The sequence below is a fragment of the Coturnix japonica genome, unplaced genomic scaffold (genome assembly GCF_054131305.1).
Source record: "Coturnix japonica strain WE unplaced genomic scaffold, WE-NBRP24 Scf049, whole genome shotgun sequence".
NCBI classification, from domain to species: domain Eukaryota; kingdom Metazoa; phylum Chordata; class Aves; order Galliformes; family Phasianidae; genus Coturnix; species Coturnix japonica.
Window position 1 is genome coordinate 1,755,073 of NW_028188952.1, and position 18,795 is coordinate 1,773,867.

An 18,795-nucleotide genomic window follows, 5' to 3' on the forward strand; every position below is an offset into this window, starting at 1 on the left:
TCTCCCCGTAGATGCAAGCAGACTTGTTGAAAGGGGTCTTAAAACCATGCGGATGGCTCTGTTCTTACATAGAATTAATAGCACTTTTCTGAGTCATCCCACTGATCTAAAAGGTGGATTTATGAAGTCATGTGGCAGAATGCAGCCAAGAATGTGTCTGAGCTGCTTTCCAGGAACAGCCAGGGCTGCGGGCAGCGCCTCACAGGAGGGCACTCACCTGCCTGCGGGGGCTGTGCTCACTTGGACTCTATTTCCAAAGGGACATAAACCTCTGCACCCCAACCCCTCCCCTGGCAGCCCCCGCACTGCCCCGGCTGCACTGCACAGGGTGCTCACCAGAGCCCTGTGTCCAGCAGGTGAATAAATGGGAGGCCTGGCCGAGCAATGAGACGAGGTGCAGGTGCAAATGCCAAAAGCTTTATTTGATGCCCACACACAGCTCAGTGCTTACAGAAGGGGACTGGGCTGCAGCAGTGCTGCACAAAGCGAAGCTGCGGGACCAGAGTGGAGCATTCAGAGTGCAGCCTGTGTGATCTGCTCACGGGAGGAAATCACCTTCCCGTCCTGAACCTCCTCAAAGATGGTGCGGATCTGGCGTGTGGTCACAGGCCCTGCAGGGGGAGAAGGAACCGTTCTGTACGGCAGTGCTGTGCCATGGGTTTCCTCTTACCCACACCTTAACAACTGCTATTACAGTTGCTCCACACTGATGATCTTCTAAAATGTGTTTTTGGTATATTAGGAGAAAAAATTCTGCCAATTCACACTTTGAAAATGTCATAAAATAGGAACTGCATTAAGTTAGAGAGTATTGGTCTGTGGCAGGAAGGTGCTATGGATGCGGTCTGTGCTTCAGACCTGAGGGGTCCTCACCTTCTTTCACAGGCTGCGAGGCGTAGTGGGAGGACATGCTGCAGGGAGAAATGAGATAAGGTCAGAAATGGAAAAAAGAGAGCAGACACTGAGACAAAACCATTATTTGAAGCCCTGCCTTCCCTTCTTATACCTGCCCTTGTATGGTTATAAGGGCTTCAGGAAACCACTTTGTGTTATGTTAAGAGGAAGACAGTGCTGGGGCAGTGTGTGCCGGGGCTCGGGGCACTATGGCAGCCCATTCCCAGCAATGTGTGTTCCCTGTTCTGAGGCGCACAGCACTGTGGGACCCCCAACTGCGCAGCAGGATCAGCAACAAGGGGAACTCAGTGCATGCCCAGCATCAGGGCATGAGCTCAGAGAACGCAGACCTACACAGCCCCTTCCCACCTCTTGTCCCCAACCACAGCCTACTCAAACCACACTCACTGAGCATCCTCTCCCTCCAGCAGCCGGCGGTACGTGGCGATCTCCTGCTCCAGGCGGCACTTGACGTCCAGCAGCACCCGGTACTCGTGGTTCTGGCGCTCCATGTCGCAGCGCAGCTCGGCCAGCTGCTCCTCCACGCTGGTGATCATCACCTGCAGCTGGGCCAGCTGGGTGCCGTAGCGCGCCTCGGTGTCGGCCAGGGTGCCCTCCAGTGCCGCTTTCTGCGTGTGGAGGAGAGGACGGGCTCAGGGTGACGGGGGCGGTGGGGAAGGGCCCCATCCCCACGCCGGCGGGCAGCGGCCCCACGTACCGTGCTGAGCTGGGACTGCAGGTCGATCTCCAGGCTCTGGATGGTGCGGCGCAGCTCCGTGATCTCTGTCTTGCCGCTCTGCAGCTGCTCCGTGTTGATGGCCACCTCACGGTTCAGCTCCTCCGTCTGCAAGAAGCCGAGTCGCGCATCACAGCCCGGTGTGGGCACAGCCTGGTGTGGGCACAGCCGTGGCTGCAGCCGCGGGCATCCAGCTCACCTTGCTGAAGAACCACTGCTCGGCGTCCCTGCGGTTCTTCTCCGCCAGGCTCTCGTACTGCTCCCGCATCTCGGCCAGGATCTTGGTCAGGTCGATGCCGGGAGCTGCGTCCATCTCCACGCTGATCTCTCCTCCCACCTGCCCACGCAGCGCATTCATTTCCTAGGGAAAAGGAAAGACAATGTCACAGCCCTAATTGTGGGTGGCTTCTCACCCCATGCCTGACCCCCTCTACCCTGGATATATGTTAAAGTCCCAGTGGGTGCTGGCACTGCACTCACCTCCTCGTGGTTCTTCTTCAGGTAGGCCAGCTCCTCCTTCAGGTTCTCAATCTGCATCTCCAGGTCGGCCCTGGACAGGGTCAGCTCATCCAGCACCCTGCGCAGCCCGTTGATGTCAGCCTCCACGCTCAGACGCAGGGCCTGCTCCGTCTCAAACCTGGAGACACAACAGCAGTGACCAAGGATGCTGAGATCACATCTAGTCGTGGCAGAGCTCCTTGGCTGCTGCTCACATTGTGCACTGTGCACAGTGTCACAGCTGGCAAAGCAATGTCACTTGAGCCCACAACTCAGCCTTGTCTTGACATTACTGGGCCTTAGTACTGCTCTGGGCTTTGCTAAGCTGCATGCATGGAAGATGAAAGCACAGCAGCCCAGTGCTCACACAAGCAACAGTGAAGTTATGGAGCGCCTACAGGATTTAGGTAACTGGCTGCTTTGGAAATCACATCTTCATTTTGAAGGCTTTGTTTCCAAGCTGCCTTTCTGGGTCTGGGATGGGGATTTTCACCAAACATCTGCAGACCTTGTTCCCTTTTTCCAGGAGATGTGACTTACTTGGTCCTGAAGTCATCAGCTGTCAGCCTGGCATTGTCGATCTGCAGCAGGAGGTTGGCATTGTCAACGGTGGCCCCAAGCACCTGGAGAGGGGAGGATGAAAAGAAAGCACTGGATGAGCATCAGAAGCCCAGGGAGCAGCGCACACTGAGGCTGTGATGACAGGGATGGGTCTGGGGCAACCAGGGGCTTTCCAAAGCCTCTGTGACCTCAGTTTCCAACATTCCATCACTAAGTATTACAAAAGGCAGACGGAGTCATGACAGATGTGAGATGAGATAACAGCACTGGTTCCCATGCCTCAGAGCACAGGGTGGTTATGCAAGGGTCAATCAGGAATCACCGCTCCCACCCCAGCACACAGCAGCACTGCTGGTAGACCTGCAGGTCAGCAGGGAGTTTGTGCATGGCAAACATGGTGCCCGTTGGTCCTGGGACTGCAGAAAACGAGACTGAAGCGAACAGGTACCTACAGCTTCTGATGCTTGTATTACAAATATAGGAGCAAAGAATGCACACTGGGAGAAGACTGGAGGCAGAGTGTGGGAGGACATTAGCTCTGGTGCAAAGGAGACAGAGAGGAAGGGGTTTCCCTACATCCCATGCCAGCATCCCAGAGCATCTCTGCTGTACATGGCCTTCCCTGGAGCAGGACAACAGTCTGCAAAGTCTGTGACTGAGAGTTTACAAACACCACCTTCATGTTTACAAATCTCACCTCAGTGTTTACAAATATCACTGCACTCCTTCACAGTTTGCAGACACCTACAACTTTCCCAAGTACTGGCTTTAAACTCTCAAGAAAAAGGCAGTTATGAAAGCAGACTTGTCCATATTTCTTCATTTTGGCTACTTTTACATTAGTTCTTCCAGTGAAAGTTATCTGTATTTGCATCTAGAAGAATGCAATCAGAACTGAGCAATCTCTGAATTTCCATCCTGACACTGCACAGGTATGGAGAGGCTCTCACCATGTGTGCTGACTGAGAGGCAGCACTCTGCTTTACATCTGATGGGGTGTCCCACCGTGTGCACCACCGCACCCACCTTGCTGCGCAGCTCCTCGATGGTCCGGTAATAGGGGCTGTAGTCGCGCTCAGGGCCGGGCCCCTGCTTCTTGTACCACTCCCTGATCTTCACCTCCAGGTCAGTGTTGGCCTCCTCCAGGGCACGCACCTTGTCCAGGTAGGCGGCCAGGCGGTCGTTGAGGTTCTGCATTGTTTCCTTCTCACCAGCCGGGAGGATGCCATCGCCGCCCCCAAAGCCACCCCCAAAGCCTGCCCCAAAGCTGGCCCCAAAGCCGGCCCCATAGCTGCTCCCAAAGCCCCCGCCGAGGCCCCCTCCAATGCTGCTGCAGTAGTTGCCCCCATAGCTGTTGCCGAGCCCCGAGACAATGCGGGAGGAGACAGAGTAGCTGCTGGAGCCCCCGTGGACGCTGGGGGCCCGGTAGCCGGCTGCCCGGCCACAGGACAGCCTGCTGGAACCCCCCCCCAGGCCCCTGAGGGAGGTGGAGGAGGAGAACTGCCGGACAGTGGTGCTCATGGTGCAGGCAGAGGCTGGGCACAGCGGGCTGGCAGTGCAGGCAGCAGTGCGCGCTTCCCCTGCCCGCAGCCCTTTATAGCCCACGCGGGAGGCGTTGCCGCTGCTTTTCGTCACCCCTGACACTCGCAGCCAAATTCCGGAATCATCACTTTTCTCGCCCCTGTTTCACATCTTTTGTCACTTCCCACCAGCATCGCTGCAGCACACCAGGAGCTGCTCTTTCCGCTTTCGTTCCCAGCACAGCTGTGATTCAGGACGGCGGCTCCTCGCTCAGGGCTACGTTTTAGCATTTCAGTGTTGCACCTGAGACATGGAGGTGCTCACTGCAACTCCACCCTGCGCTGCTGCATGAAGTAACAAGTGAATCCCCTGTGACACTGTCCTCAAGCACCCGATATCCTTCAAATCTACACATTTATCTATTTGGGTTTTTAAAGTGCCTGAAGCCAACATAAGCTGCTGACTTAGGAGCTCTGAGCATCCATAATCTGTATGTAGGGCTGAACCGATGCCAGATGGAAACCTTCCAGCCAGGACCTCTATCCAGGACAAGCACAGACCTGGCGGTACTTTGTACTGATACTGCATTTGGCAGAACCCTGTAATTCAAAAGAGAAGAAACTGCGGTGGTTTCTGCTGACATAGCGGTGTAGGGTGAATCTCTGCAGAGGTCGGAAAGTCCCCACAGCGATGGGTTTCGGTCACTTAAGGTGCAGGCACCCACTGCTTCCAGTGGCACCTGGGTTGTGGCTTCAGACCTGACTGCTTTCCTGCTGCACCTTCCAGCAGCAGCTGTGGCTTCTGCAAAGTCTGTGCCTCCATTCCCGCTGTCACTGCTGTGACAAGGTGTGATGCTCAGAGAGACAAGGGCAGATAAAGAGAACTGGAACTGCGTTAGACACCCACAGCCAGGACACGTCGCACACAGCTCCCGATGCACAGAATGTGATCGGCCCTTTGCTGTGCTCGTGCCTCATATGGGTCGGTGTTCTGCTGCAGGTGTGGGGCTGCAAGGCAGCAATGCTGAACTTACCAAGGCAGCGCTGCCTACATGGGGGATGTGGGGGCACAGGGGGAGCAGCACAGAGCAGAATGGGGGCTGAACAGCACTGCCCAGAGCCGTGCAGGATGGGGCCACACCTGCACCAGTATGGAGGGACTGGGCGCTGTGGTTGTAGCAATGTGGCTGGACTGGAATTAGCCTGACAGGCGGCAGAGGAGCAGGAAGGGAGACACTGCGCCGTTGTATTCTTTGCTTGGAAAAAAACAATCCCTTCAGTGATGCGGCGCCAGGTGTTGCACTATGCAGTGGAAATTCGCACACCCAAGCTGCTGGCCTGGCTGGCTCCAGAGATGTCATCTGAGACATAAGAGAAGTGATTCTTGCTTTTAGCAGAGGTTCCTGTGAGGCAGCCATGGAGTTATGGGGATTAAGCAGCTTTTGTACTTCTCTCCCGCAGTGATCTCCTTCCTTCCCGAGGCCCCTCTGGCTGTTTTCACATTCTAAAGAACTTAACTGATTTTGGAGCTGCTCAAATGTTCCCAGAGCCTCACCCTCAGTAATTCGGGGTGCCTCCTCCCTTTCATCTATTCCCCAAAGATCACAACAGTAACAACATCCAGCTGCATCCGTGATGCACCTCAGGGCCTTCACAGGGAGTCGTGCTGGGCAGTGGGACGGAGCAGCCCAGCCCAGGTTGGTGCAGGACCCTCAGCTGAGGGCTCTGCTCTGCAGAACGGCCTTGGAGCTCGTTTGCTCTGGATCTGTGTTGTGATTCTCCATGGGCTGCTGGTGCCACGTCCTCCTGAGAGCAGGGCATGGGGCCTGGCAGCAGCAGGGTGCAGGGTAGCACTGCAGCCCAGGCAGATGTGTGGCTCTGAGCTGGCTGCTGGCACGCTGCCGTTTGGTGCGGGGGGTCGGTGTTTGCCAGCAGTGCTGGTGGCACAGCACCGTGTGTGAGCTGTGCTCCTCGGCCACCCCTGTGCTGAGCCGTGCAGCTGTGCTGAGATTTGCAGCTGTGCTGACTTCGCTCACACTGTGGCTCTCAGCGAACACTTTGTGTCATTCCCATGTTGGGCAGACCCTGTGCTGAGCTCTGCCTGCACACCCAGCGCCCCACCACATCCCAAACCCAAAGCTGACAACTGCCACAAAGAGGCAAAGCTCTGCCACAGCCCCAGGGTGGACAGACCCGAATCTGAGTCCATTGATACCATCACCATACAGAAGTTCAGCCCACAGTTAATCCCGCTGCTGCCCAGGCCGACCCTCCCGGAATCCCCGCAGCGCTGCCCCCCCCCAGCTCATGGTGGAAGAATTCAGCCTCGCAGGCTCCTGAGACACCCACAGTAAATTCCCCTGAGATAAAAATACATCACAACATTCGGGAGACGCCGCCGGCGCCCGTTCCAGCCGCAGATGCTATCTGTGCTGCAGGTGTGCGGCGTGGGATGGGGCTGAGCTGCAGCAGGGACAGCTGAGTGCTGAGGGATGCTGTGAAAGGCCGGGGTCAGCGTGCTGGGCTCGCCTCAGACAGCAGCACTTAATTGAGCTTTTAATGAAATGAATGAGAGCTAATTAGGAATCAGTGCGTTTCCCCTGTGGGCCAGCTTCTCCTAAGTGCAATTCACAGCTCTGCAGGAAGAGCTGAAGGACGCGGCGCTGGGAGGGCTGCGTGGAAGGGATGGGCCGTGCCCTGCTCTGCTCTATAGGGCTGAACAGCACCAGGATGGGTAACAAATACACCGAGGTGTGGAGTGAAATGCACTGCCTTTCTTTTTATCTCGGCTGCTGATTCTTTATCATTTGCTCGAACATGCCCTGACAGCCCCCACACATTATCTGGAAAAAAGCATTCTTAGGTTTGTTACCATGAAAGGAATCTTTATGGTGTGTGTGCAATGGAAACTCCCTCCTGGGCAGACCTGGGGCGTTCAGCCGCAGGCAGAGGCTGGGAGAGGGATGATGGCAGTGAGAGATGGGAGGTGGGTGCTGGGCAGTGGGTGATGCTCGAGGCCACCTGACAGCAGGAGGAACAGGTTACAGGCAGCAGTGGGACCAGCAGGGAGAGGGACTGATGGGAGGGGAGCTCACGGGGGTGACTTTTAGGAAGGAAGTCTATAACACGAGGGTGGTGAGGCACAGAGAAGCTGTGGGCGCCCTGGAGGTGCTCAGGACCGGGCTGGATGGGGTCCTGGGCAGCCTGCTGTGCTCCATTGGTGCCCCTGAAGGCGCTGTGGTGCCGTCCCAGCCCCGCTCAGCTCCCACGCTGGGCAGCAGCCGCACAGAGCATCCCAGGGCCGGGGATTCCCTGGTGCAGAGCCCAGAGCTCTTCCTGGGAATCCCTTCGGGCTGCAGTCAGGGGCACGGCCAGGGCTTGGCGAGGGAGAGGCAGAATGACAAACCAGAGCCTGTTTTACCCCAGACAAGCTCTTTGTGTCTGAGAGGAGCCAAACTCTCCAGCTATCACAGCGTTTCAGCTCTGTCTGCACAGCCGTCCCCAGCCTTTGGAGTTTCCCACCTCTGGCGTTTCCTCACCCTCGCCTTGGCAGCATCTTTCCCCCTTTGAGCTCGGGATGCCGTGAGCCCCGAGCCGCGCTCTGCGGACCGGGCGGGTGTGAGCGCTGGGAGCTGCGGGCGCTGCGTTCCCGGGGCTCTGTCCAGGGAAGCCCCCGGTCCTTGGGGGGGGGGGGTCGGCCGTGATCCCGGCCCCTGGAGGCGGCAGTGCCGGTGCGCCGGGCCGTGCCTCCACCCGCCGGCAGCGCACGACTCGCAGCACTTAATGGTTTTCCGTGCGGCGTTCAAAGCGAAGGGCCGCGGGCGGGTGTCTGGCACCGCGCTGGGATCTGCCCGGGCCCGGCACCGCGCCTGGCACCGCGCGCATCTCGCCTGGAGCGCGGCCGATCCTCCCGATAAGCAACAGTGATTATCAGCCTGTTCGTCGCATCAGCTCTTAACCGTGTTGTTGTTGTTGTTATTTGGTTTTTGGTGTTTTGTTTTTTTTTCTTTTTTTTTCCTCATTCTTATTTATTTGATTTTTTTCAATCCGAATAGCTGCTCTCAGACACTGCAGGGCAGCGAACCCTGGGGGTAACCCTTCATCCCGGCACCCTCCGCCACGTGCCGCCACCCGGCGCTGCCGTCACGGTGTCCCCAGGCGGGGGGGGCACACGGGGCGGGGCGGGGCGGGGATGCGCCGGGGCTGCGGGACAAGATGGGTCAGGGTCGGCCCCACCGCAGGGACCCCTGAGCCCGACGGGGACGCGCCGATGAGCGGATCGAGCCCCGCGGGGACGCGCCGGGCGCTGCCGGAGGCACAAACGCTGCCCACGGGCGCCCTCAGCTGGCGGCGGAGCGGGACGGGAACGGGGCGGGGAGCGGCGGGGCGGGGCGGGGGAGGCGGGGGGTGCACGGGGTGCTCTGCAATCCACCGGGCTGCGGTGCGGGATGGGCTGTGCGGGTACTGCGCTGCGAGCAGCCGTCTCTGCCTGCAGCCCGCAAGTGCTCGCGGTGCGGGGCCTGCGGCCGGTACCCGCAGACACAGGGCGCGGAGCCCCGCACGCAGCTCGGTGCTGCTCCGGGTCGGGCTCTGCGCCGATCCCCGGCTGACAGAGCCGAGCCCTTCTCGAGTGGGGAGGGGAGGGGGCGGCACGCAGACGTGTGAGCGGTGCACATGTATGTGCCAGAACGTGCACGCACGGCTGCGGGTAGTTCTGAGTCCCTGCGATGTGCGGCACAAGGAGCCGCCCCGCTCGGAACCGGCCGTGCAGCCCCGACTGAGCTTCTGTAGCTGCGCCTCTGCTCCGCCGCAGCCCCCGACCCGCCCCAGCCCTTCCCTCCGGGATGCCCCCGGTGCTGACCCCGGCTGTGCTCCCTGCACAGCCCCCCGTGGTGGGGCAAACACCGGCCGCATTGCGGCTCCGAGGGGGGATTCGGTGCCCGTAGGCTCAGGGCTGTCCGAAACGAGGCTGCGTGACTCCGGCCGGGGAGCGGCGCTCCCTGTGCTCGGTGACGCTGCGGGACGGAGCCGGGCTCGGTGCAGCGCGTGGTACCGGCCCCGTGGGGTGAGTGTCTGTGGGACACGGGGCTGTGCGCTGCCGTGGGGCGCAGCCCGGAACTCTGCGCGTTCCCATTCACGCCTCGTGCCCCCACCCGCCCCGTGAGTCACGGCGGCGCGTTCCTGGGGCAGGAGGGGACAGGTCGGTGCGTCACCCGCCCGCTCCCACGCCCGCGGCTGGGGCTCGGCTCGGCTCCACGCTGCGACTCGCCCGGCGGTAATTACAGAGCACTTCACAGGGTTCGCATTCCTCCCGGCCCACGCCTGGGAAACAGCTTTCACCATCGGCAGGAGCCTGAGAACCAGCTCCCCGCCCGCACTGCTCTGCCTGGGGAGCTCGGTGGGCAGAGGGACCCCATTGGCCCCGGCTCGGGCTCACCCGCACTGCAGGCACAACCAGCCCAGCGCTGCTGCCTGGGGGTCCCACAGCTCCGGGGGGGGCTCATGCCTGCCCCGTTCCTGTGCACTGCCAAGCAGCCCCACACATGGCACAGCTGGGTGCTGAGCAGCCAAACCTGTGGGCTCACAGTGTGTGGGTCTCAGTGGCACAGAGCTGGGGGCTGCACACTGGTGTCCCTAGGAGGTTGGAGCCTCACGAGTGGCCGTGTTGAGCCAAGGAGGTCCTTCAGCCCTCACCCTGGCTGGCACAGGTTGGCAACACAGTGGCTGCTCTGGGCTCAGGCCTGTGGGTGAGAGGGGGAGAGGTGGGACGTGCTGAGGGGTCAGAAACCAGCCGGGTGTCAGCTCTGCACACAGGGCAGGACTCACAGCACAGACAGGTCTGCATCTCTCCTGTCCCCAGCACCTCACCTGTGGCCCTGGGGAGCTGTGGGCAGCCCTGGTTCAGCTTCACTGATCAGCTCCACTGACTTCCAGCCGCCCCGTGCTTCCCACCCTGTGCTGGGAATTGGGGTCACCATGGTGCTGCCATCCTGGCCAGCATGTGCTGCAGCACTGAGCAGTAGCAAAAGCTGCTGGAGTGTGAGCTTCACTGCAGTGGGGCCGAGCAGCCCGCAGCAGTCACAGGCTCATCTGCGAGCACTGGGATGTGGCTGACAGCAGGACAGCATCTGGCACAGCCAGCATTGAGCCCAGCCAGTGCAGCACAGGGCAGGAGCTGGGCACTGTGCATCCACACATGGCATGGAGCACAGCTGCTGTGCCCACACCATGGCCGTGCTGCACACCTGGTGCTGCTCCACACTCAGGCACAGCTCCATGTCTGCATCCTGCCCACCTCCTCTGCTGTGACAGGGACCCCAAACGGCGTTCAGAGCATCCCCGGAGCTCTGCGGGGTGCAATGGGGGCACATTGTCCTGCAGCGTCTCCCGGGAGCTGCTGGGAACGTGGCATCCAGCGCAGCGCCCAGCCCGGCTGTTTTGCAACCGGTGCAGGCGGTTCCCGGCACGCCCGGCTGACAGCGATGGGAACGGGCCGGGACGGAACCACCGCGCTGCTCCCCGCCCGGCGCTGGGCAAGTCACGGCAGGGCAGCACGGCCCCGAAATGGGCTCCATGGGGGTACGGATGGAGCCCCCCCCAACCAGACCTCGGGGGTCCGCTGTGCAGCCCCCGCCCCAGGCTGCGAGGCAATGGGCTCAGCGTGGGGCAACGGCTTGAGCTGAAGCTTCTGCTGGTTAGGATGCAGCTGGGGTCTGAAAAGCAAAGGTTGAGATCCACATGGAGCCCGTCCTGGAGCAGGGCGATGCAAAGCATGGGCTTGTGGCAGGGACAACACGCTGTGGTGCTGCTGGCCATGGGGAGCAGCCGACCAAAGCCCCATGGGCTTCACCCAAACCTGCTGCCAGCTCAGTGGGATCCTGGTGAGACTTGTCATGGGGCTGAGAGTTGTGGAAAGGCAGCAGCTTTGTCTTGGTGTGTCTGTCCGGGGCAGCCTGTTGGCAGAGCTGTGACCATGGCAGACGTGCTGCTCAGGGTGACAGCAATCCCCAACTGGTGCCTGATACAGGCAGCAGCTCTGCCAGCATAAGGGCAGCAGCAGATGTGGGACCTGCAGGGATGGCAGCGTTCTGCAGGCAGGTGGGCACTTTGCTCACGGATTTCTCCAGGCCCAAAGCAGGGCCGGTATCCGGGCTTTGGCCAACCTGCACACAGCCCATTACAGTTCCCTGTTTCCCTTCCAGGCTGGCACAGATGAGGGCCCCGTGGGACGGGCAGAGCATGTGGCTGCTGTTGTACCCCTGAGCCCGGGGCACACGAGGGACAGAGCAGCGGGACTGGCAGCACCGGGACCACGCTGCCCCCACGGACCGGGCCCGGGGAGCACGAGGCGCTGGGTGCCGCTCCCCTCGGCCGGGCCGGGCGGTGGCTGCGTTGTGTAAGCGGCCGGTCCCCGCGGCGCTGGGCTGTGCCGGGACGGGGCTGTGCCGGGACGGGGCTGTGTTGAAGGCGCTGGCCGGCGGCCCATGTTTGTCCCTCGGGGAGTTGCTGCGTGTAGGCAGCGCCGAGCAGGGAGCGGCCGTTCCTGCACACACCTCGTGGGTTTTGCCTCGTAAGGGAAACGCGAAATGGGGCACGGCGGGTGCTGAGCAAAGGGCTTCGGCTGCATCGCCCCGTCCCTCAGCTCAGTCAGCAGAGCGGGGCTGTGGCTCTGCCAGCTCTGCTGCTGCCGTTCCTGCTGCTCACACCAACGGCAGCCCCGGTCCTCCCAGCACCTTATTCCCATTTAACTGCATGACCTCTGAGGTCCCTTCTGATCCAAGCTGTTCTGTGACAGTGTGGGGTGCAGTGCTGTGCAGGCTGCAGGGCAGCTCCTGGCTGAAAGGGGCTCTGCCTCAGGCCCCACTGTGCACAGCAGCTGAGCACGGGGGCACCCACACCAAGGGCCTCACTGTCCTGCCCTGAGCACTGGAGATACCCCGTGAGTGTGCACCCAGGACAGGGCCCAGACCCAGCTGTTGTAAGGCACCAACTTCCCATAGCTGGGAGCTGCCCAGGGCTGGGCCCAGCTCACATCTCCCCATGACCTCTCCCTGGCATACAGTGGGGAGCACTGTGCTCCCAGCCCCACTGTCTCTGCTCCCCAGGAGACGTGCTACAGCCCTGCTGCCAGAGTCCCACTGTGCTCCTCTGCCTCAGCCCCAGCCCAGCTGCATCCCACTGGGATCTGGCTGTGAGCAGCCCTGGCAGCTCAGCCCCTTCTCACAGCATCTCTTTACCATCCTTCAGCCACAGTGTGACCCTGGTGTGCCAGCAGCAGGACAGCGGGCACACCTGGCAGCAGTGCCCATGCTGACATGTGGGAATGGGGCTGAGAAATGCTGAGCAGAGCAGTCCCTGATGCGCTGGCACAGCTCTGAGTCAGCCCTGTGCCTCTGTCGGGAGGCTGAGCATGAGAACCCGCCCAGCCCCCTGTCCTGCGCCCTGAGCTGCCTTAATGCCTCAGCCTCTCCACAGCAGAAAACACTTTGGCCTCATTCCCCATCGCTGCTCAGAACCATCCTGTGGTGTGAGCAATGTGTGTGAACCTCACCCAGGGGGGTCTGAACCATCCTACAGCCCCAAGGAGTAATGCAGGGCATGGACGGGATGGAAAGGGATTCAGTCTGCTTTTCTATGGCAAACCCAGAGCACGATGCAGCCCCAATTGTAGGCAGGGGGATAATGCACGATGCACAGTACAAGCACAGTTTGGAGCTGCCACCCCCACCCACAGGAGCTCCCCATTCTCTTCCCCATGGCACGGCCATGGCCATGTGTCCTTGCACAAGGAGGAGCTGCACAGCCCCCATTGCTGCAGTGACTGCCAGGCAGCAAAGAGCTGAGCCTGCTCCTGCTTGCAGCTCAGCAGCTCTCCCAGCCAGCTCCGTGCTCAGAGCTCTCCTGGCACCTCGTGGAGAGTGGAGGTTTCACAGCTGGGGATGACAAGGCTGAGCAGTGCAGGAGGAAGGCTGCAGCCCAGGGCAGGGCACGACCCGAGGGAGCCCTCAGCCCCACGCTGCAGGACACCATGACAGCAGCACAGCACGGCACTGCTGGGGGAGGCAGGAGCTGAGGGTGAAGCAGATGCAGCACAAGGCAGGATGGCACCGGGACACATTGCTGTGCCTGGGGACAGAGAGCCGGGAGCTCCCCATCACATCCCTGTTACTGCGCCTCCATCCCAGCCCTGACCTGCAGAGATCAGCAGCATCGCTCCCTTTTTCCAGGGTCTGCCACCTTTGGGCATTGCCAGGACTGCCCACATGAAGGATGCTGACGGCCTCTGCCCCAATGCTGTGCTCAGCGCTGCCGTGCTGTGGTGCGGTCCAGGAGCACATTTATTACTGGTGCTGCTTTGACCGATGGGATCGAACAGCAGAGATGCGGCTCGTGCTGACTCCGGTCCGTGCGGTCACAACGAGGCTGCGGGATGTCGGAGGAGAAAAGCTGGTTTCTAGGAACGTGCTGCGGGGACGGAGCAGCATCGCCACCCCGTGGGCAGCGCGGGGCCCGCAGACACCGCTCGGATGGAGCCCGGCCGGGGGATGCTCCGTGTTGGCGGAACATTGAGCAGGAATGGAGCGGTGAGAAGCGCCGTGTGATGGTTGGAGGCGGATGTGGAGCAAGGTCACGTTTAATGGCAATTTTAGCCAGTGCTGCAGCCCATAATGACACGGAGAAGGGGCAGATGCTTCAGGAACCAGAGACACTGAAATGGGCTGAGCAGCAGCTCCGAACCCACGCAGCCCATCAGCACCCAGGGGGGTTTAAGCTCTATATGGGCCCATGGTCCTGTATGGGATGTGCTGCTCTGTGCCCCCATCACAGCACTGCTATCACTATTATCACTGTTATCGCTGTTATCACATCACAGCTGGATGTGATGCTGTGCACTGTGTAACCGCTCTGTGCCGCATTGCACTGAGCAGCCCGGCTGCAGCCGCTCTCAGAGCACAGACCCGGTTCCGTTCCGTGTTGTGCCGTTACACCCGCGGTTCGGTTCCGTTCCGTTCCGTGTCTCCTCGTCCCAGCGCTGCCCGAGGCCCCCCGAGCCAGCCCCGCTCTGCGCATGCGCCAAACCGCGTGCCACCGCCCCCCCCTTTCGCGAGGCTTCGAACTGCGCATGCGTGCGGCTCCCGTCGTGCCAATCGGGGCGCGGCCGCGTTCGGCCGTACGTCGTGACGCCCCGGCGGGCCGGCCAATCACCGCGCTCGTTTCCCGTGCGTGCTGACGTCACGCGGGGGAGGTATATAAGCGGGCGGTGCCGGTCCCGCCCCCGTGACAGCGTCCTCAGCCGCCGCCGCGAGAGCATCCTCCGTCTCAGCCGCTCGCGCCGCCGCCACCACCCGCCGCGCCGCCGCCTCCGCCGCCGCCCGCCGCCGCCGCCTCGCCCAGGGAAGGGAATCGTATCGTATGTCCGCTATCCAGAACCTCCAACCCTTCGGTGAGGCCTTTGTGCGCCGCTGGGCCCGGCGGCCCCTCCCTGCGGCGGCCCCGCCCCGTGGCGCAGCTCGGGCCGCGTGACGTCACACGGGGGGGAGGGGGGCGGGGCAGGGCGGTGATTGGCGGGCGGGACGACCAATGGGAGCGCGGCGGGACGGTGACGGGCGGGCGGGAGGACCAATGGGAGCGCGGCGGGGCGGGGCCGGCGCTGACGCTGTGTCCCCGCAGACCCCTTTGCTGATGCAAGTAAGGGTGATGACCTGCTGCCTGCCGGCACTGAGGACTACATCCATATAAGGATCCAGCAGCGGAACGGCAGGAAGACCCTCACCACTGTCCAGGGCATCGCGGATGACTACGATAAAAAGAAACTGGTGAAGGCGTTCAAGAAGGTGGGGGGGGCAGCGGGACACGGGGGGGGTGGGGTGGGGTGGGATGGGGGCAGTGGGGGGGTATAGGGGGCTATAGGAGGGCTATGGGGCTATAGGGGGGCTACAGGAGAGCTATGGGGGCTATAGGGGGGCTATAGGAGGGCTATAGGGGGCTATAAGAGGGCTATGGGCGCTATAGGGGGGCTATAGGGTGGGATGGGGGCAGTGGGGGGCTATAAGAGGGCTCTGGGGGCTATAGAAGGGCTCTGGGGGCTATAGGGGCTATATGGGGGCTATAGGAGGGCTATGGGGGCTATAGGGGGGCTATAGGGTGGGATGGGGGCAGTGGGGGGCTACAGGAGGGCTATGGGGGCTATAGGGGGGCAGGGGCAGCAGTCCCAGCTGTTGTCCTGAAGGATCCTCCTCCTTTCCCCAGAAATTTGCCTGCAATGGAACTGTGATCGAACACCCCGAGTATGGAGAAGTGATCCAGCTGCAGGGCGACCAGCGCAAGAACATCTGCCAGTTCCTCGTCGAGGTAAGAGCTGCATTGCTGAACTAAGCACTGTAATAACAGGGCAGAGCCTCATGTTGTATAATAGAGCAGCAGAGGGAGGACGCTGCTCCTGTTCTTGCTAAAACATTTGCTCACATTGTCCTGTGGGATTTTGCAGCCTTGTTTTCGTTCCACGCTGTGGGACAAAGCAGGATCTTGGCAGTGCTGTGGTGCAGACGGTGCTTGGATGGACACAGAGGTTTGTGTGCTGTGAGCTGCTATAAAGTGCGTTTTTTTCTTGCAGATTGGACTGGCCAAAGACGACCAGCTGAAAGTCCATGGGTTTTAAGTGCCCGTGGGCCACCGGAGCTTTATGCAAGAAGATTTCCTTACAATGAGATTCCCATCTGTCCCTTGTCATAAGTTTAAAACCAGTCGGTTTGTGTAATGTAACATTCTTGGGTCCACTGTTCAGTCTGGACGAGTGTAATTCAGTGATGTAATAAACTGACAAGAGCCCATGCTATCTCGTCTTGCTGTCCCTCATTTAACAGAGGTCATTTGGGCCTTTAGCTTCAGGCTGGACGATGCCACAAGTGCCCCCAGCTGCTCCCACTGAGCCCAGGGACTGCCCCCATCTCTTCCCTTCTATTCCTTCTGCTTTCCATGGGCAGTGACCGTGGCCCTGCAGGGAGCTGCTGAGCTGCAGGACCCTGTAGGTTGTCATTCCTGGTGGTAGAGGGATGTGGGGGAGCTGAGCAGGAGCTGTGTCCTTAATGCTGGATGGCTGCAGCCCTGGCAGCTGCTGGTGTCACACAAATGAGCTGCTGTACCTGAAGGAACTGGGTTAAACTTCTGACAAGGGATCGACTTTGGATTAATGTAACCAGTATCATTGTAAATAGAGCTGCAGAGCTTACGTGTTACCAGCGGCTGCTGCCTGATGCCCTGTGAAGTAACAGATCTTTGGTTTCATTTTTAATGTTTTCTGTAATGTATTTAAAGTCTTATTTAAATAAAAATGGTTTTGAAAAGTGGTGGCTTGGTGGGTTCAGTTGCATTTTGAGGGCAGAGCTCTTTGTTATGGCAGTGGCCGTGTGCCTGTGTGAGCTCTGCTGGGCCGGGCAGCACAGTGTGGTGTGACCCAGCACAGGAAGGGGAACACAGAGCAATGTTGGTGCTGCGCTTCCTCATCCATGGCCAAAGCTGAAGTAAACAGCCCATGGGCAGAGGCTGAATCACTCTGTCACTGGGCTGGACTGTCCCAACCCCTGCACCACGTCCTGTGTGGTTTGTGGGGTTGGTGCTGCTGCTTCTAAGGGCTGCTTGAGGGTTGGCAGCCCTCAAAATACGAGCTTTGTTCATCAGCTTGCTGCTGTGGGAGGCTCTGACTTCCAGCCTGGTTTCCATTCAGCTCACCTTGCTGCCCTGTACTTCCCTGTGAGACTTTGCTCCCGGAAAGCAGTTTGCTGCAGTAGCTGCTTCTCAGCCATCAGCAGAGGCACCAGCACCGCTCAGAGCTGCCTGCACTGAGGGGCATCCAATGGTCCCTGTATTGGGCGCAGGTGCAGCCCCACATCACAGCCCCACAGAGCGAGGGCTGCAGGGAGCAACTGAGCAGCCATCACAGCAGCCATCACAGCAGCCATCACAGCAGCCATCACAGCACGGCTCATTTGGCCCAGATTGAGCCATTAAAAGCCCCAAACGACAAAACAATTTGTTTGTTCTTTGTAAAAATCGCTCCCCAGTGGGAAGCATCGATCGCTGCGGGCAGCAGAGGAGCGGGGCTGGCTGCATCCTGCCCATCCAAAGCCCATTTGTTTGGGGTTTATCTGAGGCGTGGTGCCCTTTGCAAACACGGCCAGGGCTGGGGCAGATGTTGGTGCGTCACCGGGGCATCCTCTGTCAAAGGGAAATGTTCCCAAACACACACGGGATGAGCTCAATACCGGAGGAACTGTGGCTCTGTGAGATAACAGCAGCCCCGTGCTGCCCCACTGATAGCAAGGGGGGGGGAGCAGCCCACGAGCACCGCGGTGTGGGGGTGTGCGGAGCTACAGCCTGCTGTGTAATACAGCTCTGCCTCGTAGCTGTGTGCAGCTAATACACATATATATGATGACCTGTGTGCCTACATCTGCATCTGTGTACGACCAAGTGTGCACACACGAACCCACAGTCCATACGTGTGTTTGTGTCCAGCATCACAGTGTGAAGGGGCCCTGCAGCCTCTGAGCACCCCATAGACCCCCATGTGGTGGTGCAGGGCACAGAGCTGTGGGGCAGCTCAGGATGGAGTTGGTGTGTGTGTGTGTGTGTGTATGTGTATGGCTGTCTGTGTGTATGGATGGATGGATGCACACTGTGTGTGTATGGATGAGTGCACCTATGGATAGATGTGTGTATGTGTGTGTGCAGATACACGGATCCGTGTGTGTGTGTGTGTGTGTGTGTGTGTGCGGACGCTGCGTCCAGCCCCGCGTATCCCGGTGCCCCGAACACGCCGCGGTCGGAGCCGCCCCGGGGCGGAGCGCAGCGCCGGGACCTTCAAAAGTGCGGCCGGATCGTGGGGAGCAGCGCGGAGCCCCCGGAGGAGCAACGTGAGGTGAGAAGGGGAATGGAAGGGGACGGGAGGGACGTGGGGAGCCCCTGGGAGGGGTGACGGGGCGCTGGGCACGAGCACGTTGCTGCCCATCCCTCGCCCCACGTTGCGGCTGCAGCCCCGCGCTCCGCTTCCCTCCGCAGCCATGAAGACGAACGTGTTCCTCGGCCTCGTCCTCTGCGTGGCGGTGACCGGCTGCCTGTGCCGGCCGGCAGCGAAGGCCCCGGGGGGCTCCCACCGCCCCCCCAACAGCCTGACCCGGCGGGATTGGCCCGAACCCCCGACCCAGGAGCAGCAGCAGCAGCGCCTCATGTCCCGCTTCCTGCCCCACGTCTTCGCAGGTACCGCAGCTCCCGATTCCGACCCACCCCGACCCCGGCCCCGGCCGGTTCTGACCCCCTCCCTCCACCTCCGCAGAGCTGAGCGACCGCAAAGGCTTCGTGCAGGGGAACGGGGGGATGGAGGCCCTGCACGAGCACTTCTACCCCGACTGGATGGACTTCGGCCGCCGCAGCACCGAGGATGCAGCTGATGCTGCGTAGCTCCACGCGGAGCCCCCGCACTCAGCGCAGCTCTGGTCCCGCAATAAAGCTTTGGCACTCCCAGCTCTGCTGCTTTGACCCGTCCTTGAGGTTGCGGCTGCGGGGGGAGCACAGCACACAGCGCACGGC

At 60.7% G+C, this 18,795-nt stretch overlaps 3 protein-coding genes across 3 annotated transcripts; 2 read left to right on the forward strand and 1 right to left on the reverse strand.

The window, feature by feature from the left end:
• Positions 1-395: 395 nt before the first annotated feature.
• Positions 396-4,258, reverse strand: LOC107325273 (keratin, type I cytoskeletal 14-like). Its single transcript, XM_085532609.1, has 8 exons — positions 3,716-4,258; positions 2,669-2,751; positions 2,111-2,267; positions 1,830-1,991; positions 1,613-1,738; positions 1,303-1,523; positions 874-911; positions 396-611 (listed from the first exon to the last, which is right to left on the reverse strand). The coding sequence occupies exons 1-8, from the start codon at positions 4,208-4,210 to the stop codon at positions 514-516; spliced, it is 1,380 nt and encodes a 459-aa protein (XP_085388735.1). The 5' UTR covers positions 4,211-4,258; the 3' UTR covers positions 396-513.
• Positions 4,259-14,487: 10,229 nt separating this feature from the next.
• On the forward strand, positions 14,488-16,045 carry EIF1 (eukaryotic translation initiation factor 1). The gene is made up of 4 exons (XM_015885827.2): positions 14,488-14,653; positions 14,881-15,044; positions 15,460-15,561; positions 15,824-16,045. Exons 1-4 carry the CDS (start codon positions 14,623-14,625, stop codon positions 15,866-15,868), a joined length of 342 nt encoding a protein of 113 aa, XP_015741313.1. The 5' UTR covers positions 14,488-14,622; the 3' UTR covers positions 15,869-16,045.
• Positions 16,046-17,793: 1,748 nt separating this feature from the next.
• Positions 17,794-18,729, forward strand: LOC107325197 (gastrin/cholecystokinin-like peptide). The gene is made up of 3 exons (XM_015885828.3): positions 17,794-18,127; positions 18,268-18,465; positions 18,542-18,729. The coding sequence occupies exons 2-3, from the start codon at positions 18,270-18,272 to the stop codon at positions 18,664-18,666; spliced, it is 321 nt and encodes a 106-aa protein (XP_015741314.1). The 5' UTR covers positions 17,794-18,127; positions 18,268-18,269; the 3' UTR covers positions 18,667-18,729.
• Positions 18,730-18,795: the final 66 nt, after the last annotated feature.